General features: G+C 44.5%; 1 protein-coding gene across 1 annotated transcript in view; it reads right to left on the bottom strand.

The window, feature by feature from the left end:
• The window catches only part of SRP68 (signal recognition particle 68), a 44,771-nt gene that overhangs the window by 16,926 nt on the left and 9,497 nt on the right, over window positions 1–18,348 (bottom strand). The window contains exon 8 of the mRNA XM_044298113.1: window positions 14,220–14,360. Coding sequence (XP_044154048.1) covers window positions 14,220–14,360 — 141 coding nt within the window. The remainder of the gene's footprint in view (window positions 1–14,219; window positions 14,361–18,348) is intronic.

Below are 18,348 nucleotides of genomic sequence, written 5' to 3'. Positions count from 1 at the left end.
TTCGTAGCCGGCGCATTCGCAGTAGGTATTGCGATGCCCTGCCAGGACCGGGCATCGCATTGCGCATGCGCCAGCTACGAGACTCGTAGCTGGCGCATGCGCAATGCGATGCCCAGTCCTGGCAGGGCATCGCAATACCTACTGCGCATGCGCCGGCTACAAATTTGTCCGCGCAGCCGCAATGGAAAAGGCGAGGGGAGGGGAGTAAACGGGCGGGCACAGGCACAAGGAGGGCAGGGTTATGAGCCGTTAGGGAGGTCCGGTCTTGGGCTCGAAAGATTGAGACACCGCCCTGGGCACTTGAGAGGGCTCGTTTACACAATCTTCAAAGTTCATTTTTGGCAGAAAGAAGACTCGGTTATATGCAACAAAGGTACCGTTTTTAACTGCTGGGTGGCACATATAACGCTATAGGATCTGTCCATTATGGTCAAATGTGGTGACAGACTCCCTTTAACACAGGCTTTTTTGTGGTGTTATTCTGCATTTTTGCTTTTTTAGTGGCACTTTAGGGTGATTTTTTTGGGGGGTGGGGGACAAGTGTTATTGGTTAAAAAAAAAAAACACCTGTGAAAATTTGTGTTTGAACAAGCCCTTATAGATCCTGGATAACCCCTTTAATGGAGTGTCTCAGTCCACAGGACACTCTTCTATCGTCAGATGAGCCGGGCAGTAAACATTCACCTGTGGCTTTATATATAGGCGTGTGATATAGCCGATACACATTTATGCTTTCAACTACAAAAATATCCTCAATCCAAAGGGAGGGGAGGGGGGGGGGGAATTATCGCTGGAGTGGGTTTGCGCCTTCCTCCAATGTATGCACTTTTACGCAGAACAGAGAGAAAGGTTTTAATTCATGTAAGTGTGACCATCCGAGAGCGGCTCACATTCCTCAGTTAATGGATGAAGCTGAAAGCATTTCTACACAAATCCTACTATCTCCTTTATTTTTATTCTGCTAGGTGACCATGGAAAGGTCAGTAAACAAGGCAGGGTCCACTATTCAACAACCACGAGCAGCTAAGTAGCGACTTCCAGATTCACACAAGACTATTTACAGTTGCAAGAAAAAGTATGTGAACCCTTTTCATCTAAGTCACTACACTAGACAATCACAGTCTGCTTAAACTAACACCCAAAATGAAACGCTACCATGTTTTTATTGAACACACCATGTAAACATTCACAGTGCAGGTGGAAGAAGTATGTGAACCCCTAGACTAATGACATATCCAAGAGCTAATTGGAGTGAGGTGTCGGCCAACTGGAGTCCAATCAATGAGATGAGATTGGAGGTGTTGGTTACAGCTGCCCTATAAGAAAAAACACACCAGTTCTGGGTTTGCTTGTCACAAGAAGCATTGCATGATGTGAATGATGCCGCGCACAAAAGAGCTCTCAGAAGACCTACGATTAAGAATTGTTAGAAAGGGTTATAAAAGTATCTCCATAAGCCTTGCTGCTCATCAGTCCACGTAAGACAAATTGTCTATAATTGGAGAAAGTTCAGCACTGCTGCTACTCTCTCTAGGAGTGGCTGTCCTGTAAAAAATGACTGCAAGAGCACAGCGCAGACTGCTCAACGAGGTGAAGAAGAATCCTAGAGTGTCAGCTAAAGACTTACAAAAGACTCTGGCATATGCCAACATCCCTGTTAGCGAATCTACGATACTTAAAACAATAAACAAGAATGGATTTCATGGGAGGATACCATAGAGGAAGCCACTGCCCACCAAAAAACACATTGCTGCACGTTTACAGTTTGCACAAGAGCACCTGGATGTTCCACAGCAGTACTGGCAAAATATTCTGTGGACAGATGAAACCAAAGTCGAGTTGTTTGCAAGAAACACACAACATTATGTGTGGAGAAAAAGAGGCACAGCACACCAACATCAAAACCTCATCCCCATTGCGAAGTATGGTGGTGGGGGCATCTGGGTTTGGGGCTGCTTTACTGCGTCAGGGCCTGGACGGATTGCCATCATAGAAGGAAAAATGAATTCCCAAGTTTATCAAGACATTTTTGCAGGAGAACTTAAGGCAATCTGTCCACCAGCTGAAGCTCAACAGAAGATGGGTGTTGCAACAGGACACCGACCCAAAGCATAGAAGTAAATCAACAACAAGGAGGTTCAACCAGTTCACATACGTTTTTCCACCTGCACTGTGAATGTTTACATGGTGTGTTCAATAAAAACATGGTAACATTTAATTCTGTGTGTTTTATTAGTTTAAAGGGACACTGACAGGCCCAATAACCATAATTAGCTGTACATATCCATGCACAGGTCTTCTAATGTGCATTAAAAACATATAGGTATCCCCCCTGTCCACATTATGAATACAGTTAACTCACGTTTTATAACCTGAACCAATCGCTGTTCTTTCTGCCCAAGGGGCGGGCTTTCAGCTTCTCTTGCGCCCAGCCAGCATCAGCCCAACCGCCGTTTTTAAAGCGCCGCCCAGCTCATCAATATTCACTTAGCTGGGCGGCTTCTGCAGTCCCCGACCTTCCGAGATCCGGCGCATGCCCAATAGAAAGCTATGGGCATCGGACTCGCTTTTAGCTTCTGCGCATGTGCCCGGCACCCCTGTATTCATAATGTGGACAGGGGGGATACTTATGTTTTTAATGCACATTAGAAGACCTGTGCATTGATATGTACAGGTAATTATGGTTATTGGGCCTGTCAGTGTCCCTTTAAGCAGACTGCTATTGTCTATTGTTGTGACTTAGATGAAGATCAGATCACATTTTATGACCAATTTGTGTAGTAATCCATATCATTCCAAAGGGTTCACATACTTTTTCTTGCAACTGTATGTAACAGGGCGAGAGTCTTCAATGACACTATATTCTGAAGGCTGCATTGTAGTGACTGCTGTATACACTACTCACATAACGTTAGGGATATTTGGCTTGTAGGTGAAATTTCAGGATGAACCTAAAATGCACTCTAACCTTTATAGGTGAACTTAATGTGACCTTCTCTAAATTTTTGAATGCACATGTCCAACTGTTCAATGTCTCAGTACTTTTTGCACAACTTCTGTTCTCTAACAAGCTTAACGGCAAAATTCACAACATGTGTTTGATCCAATAAATTTCCTGGTTCAATTCAAATTGGTGTTTCAACACTCCTCCTCATCATGCTGTTCACATTTTGTCATAATGAGACCAAGACGCCACCTAACAATCAGACGGAAGTGGCCTCTGAGCTTAGTGTCAGTGTCACCAGCAGGTTGTAACAGAGAAACAAAAAAGGCATAGAAAAGGACGTCCTTTGACCACATCCCACACTGATGACCGCTTCATTGTGAACCATGCCACACAACTCCAGGCATGCACATTTAAGGGAGGCAAGAGGCACCCAAGTGTGACATCAGACCATTCGAAACAGTTATCAGCAGCGTGGTCTGTGTGCTAGACTACTTGTAAGGGTACCTGACCATAGGCGCCATTGTCTTGCATGGGAAAATGTATCTCAGCTTGTTAAGATGGAGTGATCCAGCTGGTAGACGATCATAAGGCGCATTACAACAAAGTTTATTATGGAGAACGCGTTTCGGGGTCTCGACGGCCCCTTTATCAAGTCTACAAGGAACATAGATAATAGGAAAAGTACAACAGAAAATAAATAGATATATATGTACATTTGAAAGTCGTATACGGAATTTGATATAGATATACATATATATGTACGTTTAAAAGTCATATATGGAATTTAATATATAGTTATACATTTGCATGAATAAATAAATATGAAACCTTGGAATTTTTACAGAGTATTTGAATTTTTTATTTATGTATTTTAATTATAATCTACTTATCTATTTATGGATGTATATAGGGACTTCGTTTTCTTTTTATATATATCTGTTCTTACAATTATTGATGTACTCGCCCACTCAATGGAGTGTTTTTCCCCTGTTTTATTGATATTTATTTATGCACATATATAACTATATATTAAATTCCATATATGACTTAAACGTATATATGTATATATCCATTTATATCAAATTCCATATAAGACTTTCAAACGTACATATATATTTATTTTCTATTGTACTTTTCCTATTATCTATGTTCCTTGTAGACTTGATAAAGGGGCCGTCGAGACCCCAAAACGAGTTGTCTCATAATAAACTTTGTTGTATCCTGTACCGGGTTGTGGTAATGCGCCTTATGATCATCTACCAGCTGGATCACTCCATTGTGACAAGCTGAGATACGTTTTACTATATATACCCGAGTGGCGACCTGGCCTTCACCCAAGGGGTCTTTTGACGCATCTGCCAGCACAGACCTGCGACTTTTATACCTCACAGCCTACCTGCAAAACGGTTGCATTTAACTTCAGTGCAACCAAAACAGGCAAGTCCATCGTATCCACCAGCTCTTTGAAGGAAGCTGTTGTACCTCGATTTACTTACCCTATGAGCGCCTCTCTCACCCTTTGGCCGTTACCTTATTGTCTTGCATGGACCAGGGAGCATCTACGCTGGACGAGGGACCAGTGGGCCTCAGTGCTGTTCACTAATGAAAGTCAATTCACGCTGAGCAGAAATTATGGGTGACAGATGTTGGGGACATCAAGAAAAGCGATAGGCATCAGCCACTGCTGTCACCAGACGAGCCTTTAGTGGTGGTGTTACAGTGTGGGCAGGTGTGTCTAGTCAATACAGAACTGCCCTACACTTTGTGAATGCTACAGTGACAAGCCCATACTACTTGTATATCATTAATCCAGTCATTGTGCCTCTGCATGAACCACACAGTAACTCTGTACCCCAGAATCTTAATGACCTTAATGCCGCCCTTCAAGAAGAGTGGGATGCCATGCCTTAGACAATAAGTCGACTTGTGAACAGCATGAGAGATCATTGTCAAGCCATAACTGATGCTCAAGGCCACATGACAAGTTATTGAGACTGACATTTTTTGTGGGGGTATACCCACCATAGTTGTTCACTTTTGTTTCAGTAAATTATTTTAGATGAAGAAATCATCATTGCTTGCTTCTACTTAAATGCCCTACTTTTATGATATAATACCACTAGAGAGCCAACTTTTTACATTTTTAAATACATCCGAAATTGATAACCCCAAACATAATGTATGCTTGTACCCATCCATGGTTCCTTACCATCTGTTATTCACTTTGCTATATGAATCGCTAATCCAAGACGACAATCAGACTGATGCTGTAACATACTTTAATTGCAATGTCAAAAAACAATAAAAACTATTGGTTCTTAATTACACCTGAAAGCCAAATATCCCTGTCTGACTGCTTTGTGAGTAGTGTATATGTAGACTGCCCAAGGATATTAGAGGACTGTGGGAGTCATTGCATAACTGGAGATTAATAACCGATGTTGGAACTTCCCGCTCACAAGACGCTGGTAGGACAGGATGCAAACCTTTTAAAATGACCAAAAACATCACATTTGCTGGATGTCTCACAAAGGCAAACCATTAGTGAACAGAGTCAGAACAGTTACTATTCGAGTACATTCACATCACTGAATAACCACTTCAGGTAATCCGGCAGTCTGCTCCAGCAGACTACCAGAGTTACTGTATCTCGCATAGCCGCAAACCATCAGATCCTCATTGCCAATAATGTGTTCCGATGGCCTACTGGTATAGATGCCGGCTTTCTGCCAGATAAATATCTTTGTGCAGTTACTGTGCAGATTGCATGCAGCTTTTCTGCACCGTGTGCAGCCACCCTTTATCAGCCTGTAGCCACTTTACATTCCATTGGTTGTGCGCTCCTAACTAACCTGTCTGTCCCATGCAAATATAAAGCTGTAGCCTGCTCTGCCTGCATTTATTGGAGGCCATTTGGCACCAGGAGAGGTATAATACAGTGTGGGCTCAGCATGCATGTGGAACCTGTATTTCCTGAACTTAATGGAGGCCGGTACAGCACCAGTGGAGGTAGTATTTAGTGTAGGTTCCTGTCCTAAGGAGATCGCCTTGACGCTGGCGGACAGGCACAAATTTTGTACAAAACATATTTGCCAAGAATCTCACATTTATAACGTAGCATTAGTACATTTTCTAGTATGTACTTTATTATTTGGTGTTTGCAGAGTGTTGCTGCATTGTGTATTTTTTAGCTTTAGCCAATTTACACTGCCTTCAGATAGGTGCCAGATTCCTTTACACTACAAGAAGAGCTTCCACTTAAGGGGATTCCCCTCACTTAAAGCCTAAACCGCCTATATATTAGCAATTTTTTACTGCAGTGGGTAATTTTTGCAAGAGTGAAAACATGTATGCAAATTAGCTCATATCAAGTAAGGCACAGACCCACCTGGCAGATAGTTATTTTCCATAATTTTTTTTTCCATGGAGCACTGCCTCCATAAAGAGTACATTTCTCCAAACAATTAAATGCACTCTGCAGGCAGCATGGTATAGAGCAGAGAGAAAGTTAATACAAGGCACTTACTAATGTATTGCGATTGTCCATATTGCCTCCTTTGCTAGCTGGATTCATTTTTCCATCACAGTATACACGTCTCGTTTCCATGGTTACAACCAGCCTGCAATCCAGCAGTGGTGGTCATGCTTGCACTCCATAGGAAAAAGTGGCAGCCTCTCCGGTGGCCAGGACTGCGGGGGAGTGCATAGGCACGCATGCACAGCAGCTCCCGTCCAGGCCCCCACATATTTATCGCAGGCCACCACTGCAGAACAGATAATTGATAAGTGCTTACCTGGCAGATGCCGCACTTCCCCCTCCAGTTCTTCTGGCTGGGTTCTATTTACCCAGCAACACCACATGACCGCTGCAGATATTCACAGCCCTCTTCAGTGCAAGGCTGAGGCCAGTGATTGGCTGCAGTGGTCACATGCTGTTCACATGACGTCACCACTGCAGCCGGATAAATACAGCCCAGCAGGAATAACTGGAGCGGCAGTGCAGGTTCTGCCAGATAAGTACTTATCAGTTCTTTATGGCAGGCTGATCCTGATGGTTGTCTTTAAAATGAATCTGTCACCAGGAAACTCACTGTAAGGGTCTACTCACATGCCCACAATTCTGTTTCGCATTTTGTGGAACGGAATTGCAGAGCCATTCATTTCTATGGGGATGCACGATGTGCTGCCGGATCCGGAAATGCAGACCTGCACTTCCGTGTCCGCATTTCCGTTCCCGAAAAAACGGAAATTGCCGATGGCCGGAATTTTAAGATTACACTTACCGGTAATCACTTTTCCATAAGCCCATGACAGCACCCTTGAGAGACCGCCTCCATCCAGGACAGGAAACAGGAACTTTCGTGGAGAGCTCATAAGGAGGAGCATGGCCCCGAGACCACCAGTTAATCGCAAGAACTTGTCCTAGACCACACTTTTTTTTTTTTGTGTATATATATATATATATATATATATATATATATATATATATATATATATATATATATATATATATATATATATATATATATATATATATATCTTTTTTTTTTATTTATTTTTTTTATATGTATATCAGGGTGGGAATAAACCCGGGTGCTGTCATGGGCTTATGGAAAAGTGATTACCGGTAAGTGTAATCTTAAATTTCCCTTTCGCCCATGACAGCACCCTTGAGAGACGACTAGAATAGAAATCCCTTTATTTCTTAGGGTGGGACTACCGCCTGGAGGACTTTCCTACCGAAGGCTAGCTGTTCTCTATTGCCTAGGTCCAATCTGTAGTGACGGAAGAAGGTGCCAGGCGACTGCCATGTGGCTGCTCTACAAATTTGTTCTAAGGTAGCGTCAGCCCTTTCTGCCCAAGTTGTGGAGACTGATCTTGTAGAATGAGCACCAAAGCCCCCCGGGGGAGCCTTTCCAGCTGAAGAATAGGCCAAATTAATGGCTCTCACGATCCATCTGGAAAGGGTTTTAGAAGAGGCTGGGAGGCCCTTATTTTTCCCACTAAACTGAATGAAGAGTTTTGAGGTTTTCCTCCACTGACTAGTAACCTCCAGATAATGAGATAGGCATCTTTTTACATCTAAACAGTGCAGTTTTTCCTCTTTTTCATTTCTCGGATCTTGGCACAGGGAAGGAAGGATAATGTCCTGCGTTCTATGAAACATAGAAACCACTTTCGGTAAGAAGGAAGGGTCTGGTTTAATGAGAACCCTATCATCTAAGATGTTAGTGTAAGGAGGCGAGGTAGAGAAGGCTGAAATCTCACCAACCCTCCTTGCTGAGGTAATTGCCACAAGAAACGCTGTTTTGAAAGACAAGATCTTTATAGGTAACTGTTTAAGTGGCTCAAAGGGAGGTTCTGTGAGGCTAGTGAGGACCAAGTTGAGGTCCCAGGGGGGAATTGAAGGTCCAGGTATAGGCCTAAGCCTGCTGATGGCTTTAAAGAATCTTCGGACCCACGGGTGGCCAGCGATGGGAGAATCAAAGAACGCACTCAAAGCGGATACCTGTACTTTAAGAGTACTTGGCCTCAAATTTTTTTCATGTCCAGCTTGCAAAAAATCTAAAATCCTACACATAGGTGGGGGATTTAAAGGATTCACTGGATCCTTGGCAAACTTCTGGAAGGTGTTCCAAATCCTGAGATAAATAGAGGAGGTGACATCCTTTCTGCAGGATAGTAAAGTGGAAACTACGCTCTTGGAGAGTCCTCTACTTTCTAGGATTTCCCCCTCAAGAGCCATGCTGTTAGGTGTAACTGCTTCACACTCGGATGATTGACTGGTCCTTGGGATAGAAGATCTTGCCACTCCGGGAGAATCCAAGGGTCCGTCAAGGATAGCTTCCTCAACCAGGTGAACCAGGTTCTTCTGGGCCAGAAAGGAGCAATTAAGATCACTGTTGTTCTTTCTTGTCTCAGCTTCTGTAAGAATCTTGGAAGAAGTCTTAATGGAGGAAAGGCGTAGAGGAGCTGGTTCGGCCAGGGAAGGGAGAAGGCATCTATCCCTGTTGGTGAATCTCTCGCGCTGAGGGAGAAGAAACGATGACACTTTCTGTTTTCTCTGGTGGCAAACAAATCCAGATGAGGACGACCCCAAAGTCGAATTATTTGATCGAACACCATTTGGTTCAGACACCATTCCCCCTGGTCTAGTGTATTTCGACTTAAGAAATCTGCCACCTTGTTTTCTGTACCTTTTAGATGTATTGCCATAAGGGACGGCACAGAAGGAATTATAAGGGAAAAGATATCCGTTGTTAACTGCATAAGATTTTCTGATCTGGTTCCTCCTTGTTTGTTCAGATAGGAGACCACTGTGGCGTTGTCTGAAAAAACTTTTATAGATTTTCCCTGTAGTAAAGGAAGAAACTCTTTTAAGGCGAAAAAGACCGCCCTCAGTTCCCTCATGTTTTGGGAGTCTAGACTCTGCTCTCTTTCCCAAACACCTTGTCTTAAGTACCCTTGGCAACAGGCCCCCCAACCGGAAGGACTTGCGTCGGTGGTAAGGGTAACAAAGTCTTGTTGGAACCAAGGGAGCCCCTGGGACAGGTTTACGGGGTTCAGCCACCAGTGAAGGGACTGGATCACTTGGGGGGTGAGTGTGAAAGGTGTATCTAATGGGCGGAGGGAGCCCTGCCACTCCTTCAGAATTTGCCACTGTAGGGGTCTGGAGTGAAGATGGCTCCAACTGACCGCTGGTATAGTGGAGGTCATTCTGCCCAAGACCGCCATTGCTTGTCTGATAGTAGGGTTCTCTGCCGATATCAGGGACTGAACCTGTTGTATTAATCTCTGAATCTTGTCCTGGGGTAGAATACAGAGTAGTTTCTTTGAGTCCAGTATCATCCCTAAAAAGATACAAACTTGGGAAGGTATTAAATGGGATTTTTCTCCGTTTATTTGCCAGCCGAGGTCTTCTAGGATCTGCACTACTTTTTTGAGGTGTGCTTCTAGAATGGATTTTGACTCTGCTACCACCAGGAGATCGTCTAGGTAAGGAATTAGTAAAATGTCTTTTTCCCTTACATGAGCCATGACTTCTGCCATGACTTTCGTGAAAAGTCTGGGAGCTTGAGAAATCCCAAAGGGAAGGGCTGTGTATTGTAAGTGCTGGATGTGACCTCCTATAGAAACCGCGACTCTGAGGAATTTTTGACAGTCTAGCCGAATGGGAATGTGGTAGTACGCATCTCTTACGTCTATCGTAGCCATGAAGCAGCCCCTGAATAGATGTTTTATGACTGATTGGATCGACTCCATTCTGAATTTTTTGTAAGAGAGGAATTGATTTAAATCCTTTAGATTTATAATAGTTCTGAATGTTCCATCCGGTTTGGGGACCAGAAAAAGGGAGGAGTAAAAACCCTCGCCCTTCTCTGCCTCCGGCACAGGAATTAGAACATTTTTCCGAAGTAGGGATGCAATCTCTTGTTGTAAGGCTAGATTTTTCCCCGGGTTTCCTAGAAAATTCGTGATTTTGAATCTGTCCGGTGGGCGGGAGACAAACTCTAGACAAAACCCTTCCTTTATAACGCCTAAAATCCAGGGACTTGAGGAGATTTTTTCCCAGGCGTAGAGGAAGAGAGAAAGTCTGCCCCCCACGGGAGAGAAACAGTCATTGCTGTGATGGTTTAGAGGTTGAGGAGGATTGGGAACTGAAGAGAAACCCCTTGCTTTTCCTATTCTTGTTGTCAGCTCTGAAGTCTTTCCTCTGCCCCCTAAAAAAATCCTTCTTGTTTTTGCGAAAAAACCGTTGTTTTTTCGGGGGTCTGGAGACAGGGAATCCTTTTTTATTGTCCGAGGCTTTATCCAAAAGGTCGTCTAAGATGGATCCAAAAAGATAATCGCCCTGACAAGGAATTGCACAAAGCTTATTTTTAGATCCCGTGTCTCCCGACCAACCTTTTAGCCAAATAGCTCGTCTGGCTGAATTTGAAAGAGCAGCTGACCTAGCATTTAATTTTAAAGCATCTGCTGATGCATCAGAAATAAAGTCTACTGCTTTAAGTAGAGTGGGGAAAACGGCTAACAATTGATCTCTCGGGGTCTTGTTCTGAATGTGAGATTCCAATTCTTCTAGCCATAATTTCAGAGACCTAGCAGTGGATGTGGCGGCAATATTTGGTTTGAATGCTTGGGCTGAGGTCTCCCAAACTTTTTTTAGGTAAACCTCTGCTCGCTTATCCATAGGGTCTTTAAGAGAACCCAAGTCCTCAAACGGAAGGGCCGATTTTTTTGAAATTTTTGCAACAGGTGCATCTAATTTAGGAGGTCTGTCCCAGTTTACTGAGTCTGCCTCGTCAAAGGGATATTTCCTTTTTACATTTTTTGGCACAAAAATTTTTTTATCGAGTCTTTTCCAGTCCTTCTGTATTAAAAACTTTATATTCTCGTTAACGGGAAATACTCTAGATTTTTTCTGCCCGAGATCACCAAACATGATATCCTGAACGGATCTTGGGTCTTTGGGTTCGTCTACTTTCATAGTCGCACGAACTGCTTTTAGTAAAGCTTCCGTATCATCGGGGGAAAAAAGTGGCCTGCCCGTGGATTCTTCATCCTGGGACGAGTCTGGGCTATCTAGGATTTCTCCCGTATCACTATCCTCTAAGGGATCTGAGTCAGATCTATTAGCCGTGCTTGATCTGGTTCCCAGGGAGGTAGAGGCTACAGCGGGAAAGCTCTTTTTGAAATCTTTCAGGGAATCCGAGACCTCCGTCTTTACCATCTCCCTAATACTCTGTAGAAGGGATGGGGACTCCTCCTCCACTAGTTTCTCAATACAACTTTGACATAGCTTTTTCAACCAAGAGGGGGCCAGTTTCTTTTTACAGACGGCACACTCCTTCCCTCTGGTCTTTGAAATTGCCTTTCTAGGGCCCTCTTTTGTAGTCTAAATGCAGGAAGAAACAAGAGGGAAAGGAGATTTAGCCTAAAAAATGAAATAAATGGTGGGGAATGATCCCCCTTACCCCACCAGGAGTACCGGTCTGATCTCATGACCCTCCTGTTGATCGGCGCGTTGGGCACTCTCCTCCTCCATACTGCTGTGGGATAGAGAGTGACTCCCCGGATCCAAGGAAATCTGGCTTCCTGTAAGGCTGGCTGGCTGGGCTGCTGCTGACCGTGCGCCTGTGGGTCCAATCTCCTCGGTCGGGTCCTGCTGGAAACCCTCTGCGGCCTAAGTAGGAGAAGGCACTTCCTACTTCCGGAACGCACGCTACGTGCGTTCCAAAAACCGGAAGTCTCTACCGAGACCCGGATCTCGCTGGGATCGCGAGATTTTGGTTCCCCCTGCGCGCGGCAAGAAGAAGGCCCCGGCCCGCCTGAGCACTGTCAGGAAGGACCGGCGTGCCGAACGCACCTCTCGGTGAGCCCGGGACTGCAGAGTATCGCCAGCGCAGCGTAAGCCAGACCCCAGCAGCAGACACCAGACTCCGGCCGGCGGCTCCTAGAGGAGACTTATGCCGGAACAGGTAACCCCACTTTAGAAAAATTCCTCCGGGGCCCTGCAGCCTAGCTTTTCTCTCCTCTTCTCCACGAACCGTCCTCTGTCTAGGACAGGAAACAGGAACTGGTGGTCTCGGGGCCATGCTCCTCCTTATGAGCTCTCCACGAAAGTTCCTGTTTCCTGTCCTGGATGGAGGCGGTCTCTCAAGGGTGCTGTCATGGGCGAAAGGGAAATTGCACATTGCCGATGGGCGTGTTTTGCGGCTCCGCAAAACACACACTGATGTGTGAATGGACCCTTAAACCAAGCACAATGTTTCATAGGACTAGCTCGGCTGAATGTAACAACACTTTTCACTTAGAGTAGTAAATGAGCAGATGAGTGCACCAAAGACAGGCCTATGCCATTCTGTGCACCACTGCTCCTCCTGTTTCCTCAGCTAGCCTGTCCTTCTTGATTGACAGGACCAGGCAAGAGGATTCTGCAGGATACAAGAACGTGGTGTGCTTTGTTTTTGATCCCATTTTTTTCCTAAAGTATACATCAAAGGGAGGCATAAAAAGTGATGTAAATCCACCATAACCTTGGTGGTATAGGGTAGTGCCTCCTTTCTTTGTGCTATGATTAATGTCTTAGTTCTTGATTTGTGCTTCTTACTCCAGTGCACTTCTGGTCAAACAGACCTCCCAGAGTGGCTGACCCTGCAGTAAAGATCATACTTACCAGGTCTCTGCTACTGGGTTCGGTGTCTTCCTCTGCCAGCCGATCAAGATCCGCCAATGGGTACTACTGCAGCAGTGACCTGCTTCCCTTGCGTAAACGTGACCAGTTGTCATGACGCAAGGGGGGCAGGTCACCACTGCGGCCCGTGATTGGCAGCAATGGTACGTGTCCGCACGGCAGAAAGAGGAAGAGTCAGTCTGGGAGCTACAGACATCAAACACAGCGGAGACCAGTTATGTATGATCTCCACTGTGTGTCAGCCACTCTTGAATAACCCCATTAAGATCGGCGCATGTACCTCCGGGATCGAAAGGGTTGGCCGTTTTGTACCTAAATTTCAGAAATGCCACACACTGGTGTGTAATCACATAAGAACCTTGCTAAATTCTCCCCATAGTACTGGAATGTGCTATTCAAATTAATGAATGCATGAACCAACTGACATGCCAGATCTGAAGATACTCTTAGGGTCCATTCACACGTCAGTATTTTGTCATCCGCATCCGTTCCGCAAATCTGCAGGAACGGAATGCAGACCCATTAATTTCAATGGCCCCGCAAAAAATGCGGACAGCACTCCATATGCTGTCCGCATCCATCGTTCCGCAAAATAGAGCTTGTCCTACTATTGTCCGCAAAATAGGTCCCACTGTAGTCAATGGGTCCGCAAAAATGGGGATGACGACATGCGGAATGCATCAATATGTCATCCACAATTGCAGATCCGTTTCCAGAAAAATGGAAAAAATATATATATTTTTTTTTTCTTTAGTACCCTAGCAACATATATTTCTTCGTTTTTTTGGGTGGAAAAACAGAGCGGATGCGGATGTACAATTGGTAAAAACTGAAGGTTTTTGTGGAAACACGGATCAGCAAAAATCAGAAAGAAAATCTGGAAAAGAAAAATAATGACATGTGAATGGACCCTAAGGCTGGGTTCACGTCACCTTGTGTCCGGCCAACTTTATGCCTGATCTGAACACAGCTTATGGCAATGACTGCCCCGTGTTCTACAGCCTCAAACTGGGCAAGTTAACGGACCTGACGAGCCGGACTGAAAAGGTTTTATTTCTTTTACAGTGTCATCCTCACCTGTGAAATTGCAGCTTCTGTATCCGACAGCCCAAGCAGGAAAATCCGCACCTTATCAATTTTGATAGGAATGGTGCGCCCTCGCCATTCCACCTCACTCATGGTAGCAGCTTGTTTTGCTCTTGTCTGTGAAATTAGAGTCTGTGGAAAAACAATCATATGTCACAAATTATTAAAATGGGGTTGACGCTCATTCACGTGGTCGTAATTGGTCTCTTAAACAGATAATGTCATTTTTAACTGCACTTTTAAAGTAACTGGGAACTCAGTCTTCAGACCAGTCTAAATCATGCGTTTCTCTATGCCACCTCTGGGCTGGACATGCAATTCCTTACACATGCTCACCGACATACAGCATAGTAACATAGTAACGTAGTTTATAAGGCTGAAAAAAAAAAAATCTGTCACTCCAGCTCAGCCTGTTAGGGTCCATTCACACATCCGTGTGTGTTTTGCAGATCCGGGGATCCGCAAAACACGGTTGAATAGGACATGTTCTAATTTTTATTTTATTTTTTTCCCGGGAACGGAATTGCGGACCCGGAAGTGCAGGTCCGCATAGAAATGAATGGGTCCGCAATTCTGTTCAGCAAAATGCGGAACATAATTGCGGATGTGTGAATAGACCCTTATCCTGCAAGCTGATCTAGAGCAAGGAAAAATAAAATAATAAAACCCTGTGAAGTAGAAGCCAATTTTCCCTCACTTTAGGCGAAAAAAATTCCTTCCCGCCCCCAATCAGAATAACTCCTGTATCAACAACCCCTCTGTAGTAACTATAACCTGTAATATTACTACAAGCACTGCAGCTAGTTACAGGGGGAAACCGCCTCTGGGGCCTCACTGAAAAGCCGATCTTAGCATGATTCCTTCTCCTGACAACTGGCAATCGGGAGAAGGAATCAAAGTCACTTCTGGAACCCATATACGGCGCTCACTGAGCACTGGGTGTAAAATGATGGTGAAGGCAGGGACAATACCAGGGCCAATGCCCTATCTATGAAGAGCCCGGCCGTCATGGACAACTAGGATCGTGCAGCGGCAAAGCTAAACAGTGATGTTCAGAAATTAAGTAATGCAATTAACTATTTTTACAACATATATACTCAGCTTGTCTAACCATCTTACAACCAACTTGTATTTCTATAAGCTACAGTCTAGATTCTGAACAACCTACTCCATTACCAGCCCCCATCTCTAAAGCTGCCCATGACCTACTAGATGCAGCACTCCCTGCTAATCCTTCTGTACTAGGTTTGCACCGGGTATCAAATTATCAATACTTTTGTACTGGTATCGATTCGATACCAGGATTTGCCTTTTACCGATACTAGGCTGCGCTACTGTATCTGTATTAAACGTTAATTATCTTCATTAGTGGCGCAGTGAGGCCCCCCCATTAAAAACATTGGTGGCGCAGTGCACCCCCCAACCTCCCCAGTATTAATCACTGGTGGCAGTGGTCACAGAGTCCCCTCCACCCTCTTCATTGGTGGTGCAGTGGCAGTTGTGATCGGAGCCCCAGCAGTGAAGTCCGAAGTCACAGGGCTCCGATCGGTTACCATGACAACCAGGACGCTACTGAAGCCCAAGCGGCCACGGCGAGCTCCCAGCTGCTGTGTGTACTATGCACAGGGCAGCAGGGAGAGAGTGAAGTCCTAGTCACCCTATGCCTAGATTGCCTCCTAATAGAGCTCTATTAGGGTGAATATGACAAGGGATGAAAAGATCTCAGGTTCTAGCCCCTAAGGGGGAAAATAGTTATTAAATAAAGTAAAAACACAACAAAATATTAGGTATAAATCACGCCCTTTACCAATTTTACATATAAAATAAACATATTACATATCGCCACGTTTGAAAAGTCCAAACTATTAAAATATTTTAAAAAATCTGTGAACGCCGTAACAGAAAAAAATTAAAACTGCGCGATTTGCCATTTTTTTGTCACCTTGTCCTCCCAAAAAAGAAGATAGGACTGTTCCATTATGGGCCGGACGTTCCATAAAATGAGCAATGCACGCGGCTTTTTTGGCGTTTTATTTTTTCGCATGGCATACTTTTTTATGGTATCGAAATCAAATAAAAATTTGGGCATTGTGACAAACCAATTCTGTACCAATCTGCTGTCTGACAGTCTTACTCCCAACTGAATAGTCCAGATGCTTTCCTCCTAAGTCCAAGGAATATCTACCTAACCAGATAGGATTGCCTCCTATCTTTTTTGCTCATTCTGACATAACCCCTCTTTACTCATTTCTTGCTTCCCTTCTATTGTCCATCTGTAGTCAATCTGTATTTCAAGTGTATGCGGAGGACACCAAAGCCCATTCCTAATCTCTGCGCTACGCTGTATCGCCATTTTCAAAGCTTTCTCAGCTTAGCATGACCAGGTCTATTTAAATGCCAAAAACATCTCACCAAAAACAGCATAACATGCCTACTGATCGGCAGCAAATAGTGTAATAATCTGCACTCAAATGAGAATATTAAATAAGCTTCCCCTGTACCTGTGTAGCAGGACATGGCAGTTGGAGAATGCAGAACGGAGGGGACACCACCTTTACAAAATCCATATGGACGGGGGCGGGTTGTCTTCATGAGACAACCCCTCTGAAAATACTAGTTAAACATATACTCATGACTTCGGCCAGGTTCATATCACTGTTTATTTCTCCGTTCTAATCAGTCAGATCAGAAAAATAAAAAACGGATCCTGTAGTTTAAGCATCCGTTACATTTTGCATTAGTTTTAGCCATTTCCGTCAGATCCATTATTTTAGACAAGGGCAAAGTCCTGCATTCCTGGGTGATCCTTCCTTCCCCCAACAAGTTCCATCAGGGGTAGGCTTGAGGGAATCGAATTCGGATTGCTCTGTTGAAAACTTGGTTTACAATACGTCCTCCATAGTACACTAAAATGTATGGGCTCTGCAGAGGCCTGGCAAATCTTGCTACAAATAACGCGAGACTTGCTTCATTTTGTGTCTATGACGTTACACTTTGTTTATGCACATAAATTACTGTTCCAAAATCCGAAGCTGAACTGCGCTTCGTTAATGAAATTTTAAAACAGTAATTTAAATAATTTATATGCGCAGGTGGACGCTAGGGAGGCTCGTTCCCATCGCGGACATGTCCTATCTTTTTGTGGAACTGATGTACGGGACAAAACCCCACAGAAGCACTCCGTAGTGCTTCCGTAGAGTTCCGTTCCGCACCATTCCGCATTTGCCGACCCATTCAAGTGAATGGGTCCGTATCCATAATGCCGAATGCCCACGGAACAGCACTCTTGTATTGCGGATACGCAAATGCGGTCCGCAATACGGCAACGGGGCGCACACTTTCGTGTGCAGGAGGCCCAAGTGGTTGACGAGAACCAACATCACAACCATTGCAGACTGGGCCTGGAAAAGAGTCCAGGCCACCTGAGAAGTCCTGGTTATTCATGAATTCCTGCTCCCCCTGCTGATGACTGACCGCCTTCTTCCTAGTTTTCTCCCTTTCTCTCTAGGAGAGAACTGCCAATCATCAGCAGATGGGTGAGAGAGCAGGAGATTATGAATAACCAGGACTCTTCTCCAGTAGATTTGACTCTTTTCCAGGCCTGTACTGCAATGATTATAATGCTGGTTCTCGGCAACCACTTACTTTTAGCTCATGAGCGACACACCGGTGACATCAGCATTTCTGTCACTATTTTATGCTGCCCTCGGTGAGATCTACATAAAGTTGATGACAGGTTCCCTTTAAGGGAGTTGTCCAACCATTACAAATCATATTGTATAGATCATAAAAAATGAACAATATTTAACATTTACATACTTAAAAGTAGGACGTTTACTAACATAATATGGTGCCACCTGGTGGTCAAGTGTACAGCAACATGCACATCCATCTACCGAGCTGAGCGCTAGTAGACATGCATGCTAAGGCCCCCCACCCCCCCACATCCAGGTCTCCGCATAGTGAACCTGTATTTACTGCAGAGCAGCCAACAGAAATTGTTTTCAGCCATTTTATTGGATCCTTTGCAGTGAAGACAAGAAAGCTATTTCTATAGGCTGCGCAGCAGCGAACAGGGGGCACACTATGCAGAGACATGGCTTTGGGAAGATTGACAGAG

The sequence above is a fragment of the Bufo gargarizans genome, chromosome 6 (assembly GCF_014858855.1).
Source record: "Bufo gargarizans isolate SCDJY-AF-19 chromosome 6, ASM1485885v1, whole genome shotgun sequence".
In the NCBI taxonomy this organism is placed as follows: domain Eukaryota; kingdom Metazoa; phylum Chordata; class Amphibia; order Anura; family Bufonidae; genus Bufo; species Bufo gargarizans.
Note: the sequence above shows the minus strand (reverse complement) of the source record. Positions and strands in the feature narration are given on the sequence as shown.